At 41.1% G+C, this 9,500-nt stretch overlaps 1 protein-coding gene across 1 annotated transcript in view; it reads right to left on the bottom strand.

The window, feature by feature from the left end:
* Positions 1 to 3,299: 3,299 nt before the first annotated feature.
* The window catches only part of SNAPC3 (small nuclear RNA activating complex polypeptide 3), a 16,578-nt gene continuing 10,377 nt past the window's right edge, over positions 3,300 to 9,500 (bottom strand). Inside the window, exons 5-8 of the mRNA XM_010165049.1 lie at positions 8,068 to 8,150; positions 6,559 to 6,723; positions 5,416 to 5,523; positions 3,300 to 3,617 (exon numbers count right to left, since the gene is read on the bottom strand). Coding sequence (XP_010163351.1) covers positions 3,470 to 3,617; positions 5,416 to 5,523; positions 6,559 to 6,723; positions 8,068 to 8,150 — 504 coding nt within the window. The 3' untranslated portion in view covers positions 3,300 to 3,469. The remainder of the gene's footprint in view (positions 3,618 to 5,415; positions 5,524 to 6,558; positions 6,724 to 8,067; positions 8,151 to 9,500) is intronic.

A 9,500-nucleotide genomic window follows, 5' to 3' on the forward strand; every position in this document is an offset into this window, starting at 1 on the left:
GACACATGGTCTGAATCTTGGGATTGTCCAGAGACAGGACTTGGACTGGATGATCCTTGTGGGTCCCTTCCAACTCACAACATTCTACAATTCCATGACCAAGTTACAGGCACGTAGAAAGGCTGATGATTAAATACTGAAGCCTGTATTTACAAAGCAGAATCCACTTAATGTGATTACTGGAAGTTAAAACTCAGCATGGAAAGAAGTTTTAGTTTGCAACAATACAGTAAACATTTTTAATATGGCAATCTCCCACACAAAGGTAAAAACAGGCAAGTAGCTAATAAACACTGAAGCTGCTTGCAGAGCTTTTCATGTGCATCATGAGTATGTCCTTGTGTAATGAAATGGAAGGTGTTCATATACCAAAACTGAATAGCTTGCAGATCTTGAAGACAGTACCTCAAAGTAAACCCAGACGATCAATAGCCATGGCTGCTCACTGTATGAAATGGTCCTTGGCAGACAGCCATGATGTTCGGCCTCCACAGATCTTGAATTCAGTAGTGTTTCACAACAGACTTGTTAACGGGAGCGACTAACACGGTCATACAGCTAGACCATCAGCCAGCATCATTCTCTTTCAGCTTCCAAGTACAGCTAGTCACTGTACACTGGATTTTGCATATTTCTACATCCAGCTAGTCAGAACATGTATTTTATTGCCTTAGGAAACTAAACAACTCCCACTTCCATCCTCTAAAGTGTTTCTGCAAAGATGTTAACTCAAATGGGAATCCTCATGCAGGCACTTCCCGATTTTAACCATTCCTTTGTATCAAAACCCCTTTTACCAAAAAAAAAAGAGGTATTGTGTTTTCAACAACTATGCCAAATCCACCTTGTTTTCACTCAAGTGTTGATGCTGATGATTTATCTGTCTTTCACACCTGTTTCAGAGATAATGGGTCAACCATGCCACTACTTCAATAGGTGAACTGAGATGGATGCAGAGATGGATGGAAGCTCCTGACTGTGCGCTGCAAGTCACTGAAGTCATGTTCTATCCATTCAGGTGCTTGTGCTTTTACTGCCTGAAAATACTTCCTGTTTACAAACTAGAAGTAACTGAAATTCACAGAATCTCACTGACTGTAGAAATGGTCATCAGAGAGAAAGAGAGAAAGAGAGAGAGAGAAAGAAAGAAAGAAAGCCAGTCATAAATACCAAACACACAGACAAGGGATCTTCTCATTTTCCATCATGAAGTAATGAACTTACTTGGAAGTTTTGATCACTGAAATACTAACAGCATTTAACAAGTAACCAAAACACAAACATCCAACGAGTATCACAGAAATTTAACTAGGAATGGGCAGTTGGGTACAAGGCTGAATTTCACTCAGAGGACTCATTCAGAAAGACACATTAAATCAAGACCAGACTCAGCTGTCCTGTGACAGCTCCTGGGAAGTAAAATATCTTTAAAAATTATGATTTAGTGTAACCTTTTTACTCTGTTTGTCATTTAAGTTGAATCATTCAGTATGAAATAGGACCAGAACACACAAAGAGCAGCTTCTAATATGAGTTCTCTGTCTTGTTAAGCACAGGATGCACTCAACTTCCACACCCAGATTGTGGCCAGCTTCTCTTTGCCTTACTGGAAGTAAGGGACTGGCCCTAGCAAAATTTCTTACTGCAGGGACAGCAATTTTGAAATATATTTCATTGTAACTTTTTACTGGAAGGAAGGTAAATAAGTTGGGTGAAAGATGGAAAATCGAGGCAGAATTAGTTTAATGAAAGAATAAATTTGCATTTTGGCCATTCCCTTCTGCTAAAGAAAAGAAAAAAACCACAACACAAAACCCCAACTGATTGCCACCTTAGAATTCAGCATAAGAAGCCATAAAACAAGCAAACAATATTAGAAATTACACCAGCTGTCTACATGATCTCAGTTCCAATACTGAAGAGGATTGGGAAGCCCATGCATTGTGAGGAGGCAGCTAAAAGAGAAGGAGGTTGAGGAAAGAAGAGTAGCAACTTATGAAGCAAACACTGAAGCTGCAACCAGATTTGTATTGTGGGAGATCTTTAAAGCAGCTACTACAGCACCACAAAGCAGACCAGCCCTACAGCCCTAGCAGTTCAACTGGTGACAGCTCTGGTGGGCAGGGTACTCCCTCTTCTGAAGATGCCTGAAGGCTAAGAGAACTATCACTGCCTGCTGTGACAAGTGCTTGGTTCACTACCCTGTTTTCAAAATACACAGGCCAACAGCTGGCTGACTTACAGGAACAACAACAACAACAACAAAATCACCCTTTTTTGGTCCTAAATCCCCACAGATTTATATTTATATGACTTAATACACCATCAGAAAGCAGTCAGATGTGTGAATGATGAATGGAATCTGCAAATGCTTAAGACACACTTGTTTCAAGATGTCTAAGATAATCAAGCAAGCACTTGCAGAATCTGTGGCCACAGGCCCTGAATAGGATTCCATCTGTCAAATACACTTCTGTATGCAGGTTATCAGTCAGCTGTCTTCTACACCAACCAGAACTAGGCTTTTTTTGAAAACTACTGTAGCTTTCAAAAGAAAAGCAGTTAGTGCTGCTAGCTTCTCTAAACAGCTAAGATCTCCACTAAAATCTTCTGAATTCCAGATGGTTTAAAAAGCAAGGCACTAGATATGTATATCTGCTCTTGACAAGCAGAGTTTCAAGTTAACATCAGACTAGCAAATACAAATTGGTCACATTTTAATAAAAAACAATACTTACAATAACAATGATACTAAAAAAAGAACTGCACAACGAAAATTACTTTATGAACAGTTAAAGCTGCATGCACTGTAAACAGTTAATAAAGTTATGTGAAAGGCAGACTACAATTCAGTAATCAGTGAAATGTAGTTTACCCTTCATGGAATTGGTCCTCAGAGTCAGAATGCACGGACAGCAGTAGCTTACAGACACAAGCACCCCCATTTGCAGGAAAGAGCTTAGAAGTTAACAAGCACTCTGAGCTTCTCTCTCAAAAAGCATTCTCCTCCCCACAAATCCAGTGCTATTCAGTGAGAGTTTTCAAGGTAGGATGCCCAAAGACCAGGTTCTCATCCTTTGAGGTTAACAGTGCCTTGGATGCACAGAACTTCTAAAAATCATGGCTGCTTTTGCAAAGTATTCTCTCTTTAAAACATTCATATTTTTAGAGTCCATGGTCTCCAAACTACTGAATTGTTGTCAAAGTGTATTAAAAAATGTGACTGATTAAAATAAAGTAGGTGTCTGAGCATATTTTTCCATGCTAACTGATCTTCTAAAATCATACTTACTTAGTCAGAAAAGCACATCGTAAAGTGCAAAGGACTCCTTCCACCTCAGGGCAGAAGATTAAAGGCCTAGCCCCACACACAGCAGTATGCTCAAAACTCAAGCTGTTTGGTGGTTTTAACAGCTAGAGCAACATCCACCAGTGCAGTTCACTGAGTTCTTGCTGGCTCATGTCAGTTTCAGTTGAAAATCCCAGGATCAACATAAGGATATGCAAGAAATTCCCCCAGTTTATTGCCTTCTGCATCATAATGGAGCATCCGAAAACAAACATCACAGAAGAAACAAGGATCCTCTGGTGCCAGACTGTCTTTGTTGGTTACCCATCTGCAGGTTACAAAATACAAGTGTTTTCCAGGTGAGTCCAACACATTTGTGACAAACATCGGAACATTTTACCCAAGAGCTGGAGATGGCAGCAACAAACATCAGTAATAATGTTACACTGACCAGTTACTACCTATATTGCATCTCTCCCACCCCTGGCAGATAGCTCTTTTCCAAACTCCACACTTACTCAGTGTTAATCCCAGCTGCTATCTCATACTGCTACAGCAGCAGTTCCTGAGGAACTCCTAAAACCTGTGTAGCTGGTACAGCGCATAACAAAAAAAGAAAAAAACACAAAAAAAGCTCCCCAAAACCCCGGAATCTTCTGGCCGCCCTATGGCCACTTAAGTCATAAAAGATAAATCTGTTTTCTCTGAAGGTAAGAATCTGTGATACGGAGTAGACATGTGACTGACCCAAACGACCCTGAGTAATAACCAAATCCATTTACAAGTCTAAAAGAAGGGCTTGGATGATGCCAACAAGATAAGGAGAGGAGGATTGCTGCAGACTCCAGCAAGCACTGAAGCTAACATGGACACAGCTGCCAGAACAAGGAGGGCGTGCCATGTCACCCAGCAATTAATTTGTGGTGGCCCTCAGAGGCCATGACAGCTCAAGGCCTCTAGTGATTAAAGATGCTATCTGCACAGATTAGAACATGCAGGACAGCCAGCCAAAGCAGCTCTGCTATCCATGGTTTAGCATCTTCCCACTTAAGCTTAGTGCTTAATCCTGGTTTTAATTTAATGCATTTACATCACCTCTAGTAATGCCCTCTGCAGCCCATCTTTCCCCCATATTGACCCTCTGGCTCCACCTCCCCTTATGGCCAAATGCCTCACAGATTACAGCCACTCCTGCAGGCACCCTAGGGACTCTGCTCGGAACACCAGGGTGGGCTCCCATCCCAAGGGGAATTGGCTCTTTGCCTGATTCCAGGGAAGTCTAAGGCCAAAGCAACATAAGAAGGACAGAGCTGCTGTGTCAAACTGAGGCTAAGAGCGTAAGCTGCCCTGGGGGAAAAAACGGGCAGCAGGTGGTTTTGTAAATAAATCGTTAAGATGTATAAAATCAGGGAGCCTGGCCTGGTCTGTAGAACTCACTTAGAGAAATTTCTACTGTGTCTGTTGAAAGGCTTTGTCATGTCCAAGTAAACAGTACTAAAGAGTACAAAGAGCACCGAGTTCACATTCTCCTCTCTTAACTGCAGAAAATCTGTGCATCACAAAAAATTCCTTCAAGTACAGGTGCATAGCACAGACTTTTCAGGTAGAGGTTAGGAGTTTACCTGAGGGAAAGCTATATACCTTTTAAAAATCTCTAGATTTTACTACATTAAAGTTGGACAGATCCATACTTCCCTCTGCCTAGGTGCTAGATTTAATGAAAGCTCTATGCAACTTCTGACAAACTAATTTGAATCACATGTCTTGTCATAGGGGAAAAAAAGCAGCAGTTTCCCCCCAAAATAACATTTTCCAAAGTAATTGACTGAGAGTTGAGCTCTATGTACGCAAAAGAACTTAAGACAAATAATTAACCTTTTTATAATTTCATTTCTTTTGATCATCCTGAATCATCATCTCCAAATGAACACTACCTGCAGGAGGCCTTTTTCTGGACAGGGAGAGGACAACTGCCTGAAGAGTAAAATTGCAGAATACTTGCATGAAGATGATTCACACACTTTATCAAATACATACAGAGCTTTGATTTTTTTATTAGGTTAGTAGCAGTACCTAGAAAGACTTATTTAAGAAGACAATGTAAAAGGATTGAGAACATAGCATACCTGGCTGTGTACATTTTGCACGCAAAGCATTTTCTGGTACATAACCAGTGTTTCTTGGTCAGCAAGGGATAGAGGCTCCTATCCAGGCAGTCATCGTGATGAATGAGCCTCAAGGGAAATAAGTAAATACATAAAATACAATAAAGACTCAGCCACATTGGAATTTTTCTGAACATAAGCAAGGACATTGAAGATAAGGCATGATTTTAAATTCCTGTGTAAACTACAACTAGACTTCTGCTTAGCATTTCCTAACACAGACTAACACCTAGAGATAGACTGCTAGTTGCACCATCCATGGGTTTTACGGTCAGGAGTAAATTCAGTTTGTGTAGTAACTCAGAAGTCTTCAGACCATCTACTTTAGACGGTCTTTTCAAAGCTTTTATCTCCACAGATTAACAGGCAAAAACATCACCAAGTTAATATTTAGAGGCACAAATAATCCTGAGATTATCTACTTGCAACATGTATTATTCTTGGGAGGCACCATTTATTAACAATGCTTAGGTATATCAGGCTTCTGGGAACTGAAAATGATCTGTCACTGACTACAGACAACCAGAGGAGTGCTCTCTCCACCCGTTATGCACTGAGCAGAGTATACACAATAGTTCTACTGTTGATATGGTTTCCCCCTCATAGCTGCTATCACCTTCTCCTTCTCCCCTTTGCCTATCCACCTCAGTCCACTACTTCCACTCCTCTGTTCAGTTCCCATCCACTCTTTTCAGTTCCTGCCCCTTGGCACCAAGGCTAAAGTAACAAGTCCAGGTGACTGCAGCCACAGCTGTTAACAGCATTCTGCTCCCTGGTGCTCCGGAATCTGTGAGCTGCCATGCATCTGTGCTGCATAGAAAGAGCTTTTCACTGTGAGTGTTACTCCTCCCACGCCACAGTCCTAGTTAGAAAACAGTCTTTTTATGCAGGTAAATTATTAAAAAAAAAAATGCAAAGGAGATTACTTTCTTCCTTGCCAAGGTAGTTAAATGTACATGGAATAAAATCTTAAATAAGCTCTGTAGAAAGCAGGAGAACAATCTTAAAATTAGTCTAACAAATATTCAGCATTTAATGTCTGAAGTTTGTCCACAGAAGGCCTGCTTTCAGCTACCCAAGGACTCCCAAAGAGCAAAAACTTACCTTATATCTGTGATGATTACGATGTGCTCACAGTTCCCTTGATGGCAGAAAAGGTATGGAAATCCAATTTTGAGGGATAAATCATTAAACATGTAGTCCTCCATTTTAACAGACTGAAGATTTCCATAGCCTCTGTCATGAGATTCTGACCACTCGATAATTGTTCTGAAAACAGAAAGGCCATCACCATAGTAATGCTAGGAACTGTGAATGTACAGAAAAGGAAGGTCTTGGAGGACATGTAGAATTCTTCACTGGGGCACAGTTAAAAAGAGGGAAATCAAAATAGCTCACAACATTTTGTAATAATTTAAGGTAACTGCACAGAAATACTACAATCTCACAGAACTGTGCACTGTTCCTGTGGAATACCTGCCTTTAAATCCCCACCAGGAAGCTTCCTGAGGTGTTTTAGTCAGAATGCACGTTCCTGATGGCACCCATTCAGGTCAGGTTGTTTACAGCACAACAATTCTCAAGTATTACAATAATTCAAGCTACAGCAGGTCATTTTTGCTCCCTTGGTCAATAACTTTGTTCTAAAGTATTAAAAAGGGTTTTTTTAGTTTTTGCCAAGAAGAAACACAAAGCTGGCAACTGCACAATTATATTTCAAAAATTTAGCACTGGAAGGGCACTGGCTACTGTTGCAATTATTTCTTGGCTTTTCAGAACATTCCTGCATACAAGGCATTTCACTTCTACAAACTGCTTATGTTATCACGAGCCCTTCCATGAAGATCATTGTTGCTCATGGACAGAAAGAGAAGGAGCAAAATAATTAATTTCTCTTAAGTCACACACCAAGAGTCAAGACATATCAAGAACAGAGTCCAAACTCACAGCTCTTCCATACCATTCATTTTAACATCTTGATCTCCTAAACATCACTAGTGCATCAGTAAGCCCATACTTCTTTAAAATATACTATTATGTAGTTTAAATGGATATGACTTGTGCTCAACCAGTGTGAGCTATAGTTTCAAACAAGAGACACCTGATGCTCTTGGCAATGTCATCTTAGATTTCTTTCCCAACAGTCACACAGTCCCCTTGTTGATTTTACTACCATGAAGGCATCCAGTGTATTCTCAAGAGCGAGCAGAACAACTGACTTCCACACAGCTGAGCTTGTTGTCTTTCTGACCCATCTTCTACCTCACAGGCAAGACTTTTGGTGGTCATCACAACCAGGGAGGGCACTTAAAAAGTCCAAACAGACTGGCACTTGTCACCTTCCACAGCAATCCCGTTCCAACAGAGAAAAATAGGACTTGAAGGGAAGAAAATGCATTCAACCCCTTTTCAACAGGGAAGTGAGTGGAAGAAATAAGTAGAGCAAATAAACTATGTAAAAATTAATTCAACATGACAAGATAGGAAGAAAAGTCCAGTCTAGCTTCATACACTAGGGATTCTTGTCTTAAAAACACCACAAATTATAAACAAAATGAAATAAATTTCCTGTCCCTTAAAAGTTTCCGTAGTCAACGTCTACAAACACTGTACCTGCTCAGATCTCTGCACTCTGGGTATCTTTTATCATTATAAAAGATGCCTTCAAAATAAAAGAAAGCAGATTTGTACAGATCCTGAGAGAGAGAGAGAGAGAGAGAAAGAAAGTCTGCATTAGTGTTACAAGAGATTAAACAGCTTAAACAAGAACATGCCAAAAAACAAACACTTTAAGTATCTAAATATGTTAAGAGATCTCATTCTACAGGTTTCTAAGGACAGCTTTGCACTGTTTTAAGATGCTGATGTGACAACAATGCTCATACAATTGCTGGCTATGCAGTTGCTCTGCTCTTATTCTGAAACCATTACAGGTTATTTTAGTGCTCTTCTCTTATTACTATCCCCATCATGGCAGTTACCGATTTCAACAAAAACACAAAACAAGAACACAAGCATAATTGCACAAATTAAGTAACTAAACAGCATTGACTTAAAAAACGACTAATAATATTTTTAAAAATTAGCAAGATGTAGAGGGTTGACCTTGGCTGGCTACCAGACCACTCGCCCAGTTGCTCTCTCACTCCCTCTCCTCAACAGGACAGGGGAAAGAAAGTAAGACGGGCAAACCTGTGGCTTGAGATAAAGGCAGTTTAATGAGAAAAGCAAAGGCCACATGCAGAAGCAAAGCAAAAAGAGGAGATTTATCTTCTACTTCCCATCAGCAGGTGAAGTCCAATCACTTCCTGGGAAGCAGGGCCCCAGCACACATAGTGGTTGCTTTGGAAGGCAAATGCCTTAAGCATGAATGTGTCCCCTCTTCTTTTCCTCCAGCTCTTAGTGCTAAGCACATCACATGGCATAGGATATCCCCTTGGCCAGTTTGGGGCAGCTGTCCCAGTTGTGTCCCCTCCCAGCCTCTTGCCCACTCGCATCCCAATGGCCTTGGGGGGACCTGGAGAGCCAGCCTCAAGGCTGTGCAAGTGGCCATACCCAAAACACTGCTGTGTTAACTGTTCCTGCCTAGCCAAAAATGCAAAATCAAACTCCGAACGTGAGCTGCTGTGAGGAAAGTTAACCTCATCCCAGCCAGAGCCAGCACACCTGATCAGGACAGACCACACCACAAAATACTTCCTGCTGGAATGACAGAGAATTATTGCAGCCCCGTCCCCGGCATCTGCGCGCAGGCTGCACGCACACGACAGGCACGTGGGAGCAGCCCCTGGTCATAGCTATGTAAACAATACAGACATGCAATTTTGGAAGGTCCAATCACCTCACTTCTGGGGGCTCAGAAGAAAATCTAGCATCCTTCAAAATTCCCCCCTAATTACAAAGTTTGTCACATGCAGACAGGCCGTTGGTACCAGTCAACAATTTATGGCACTCATACCAGCAGTGCAAGAGTCATCAGATTCCAAATTATCTCAAGAAACTGAGCTAACCCCTGAGCCTCCATTGCACGTGTCATAAATTCTTCA

This window comes from Antrostomus carolinensis, unplaced genomic scaffold (assembly GCF_000700745.2).
Source record: "Antrostomus carolinensis isolate BGI_N321 unplaced genomic scaffold, ASM70074v2 scaffold24273, whole genome shotgun sequence".
NCBI lineage: Eukaryota > Metazoa > Chordata > Aves > Caprimulgiformes > Caprimulgidae > Antrostomus > Antrostomus carolinensis.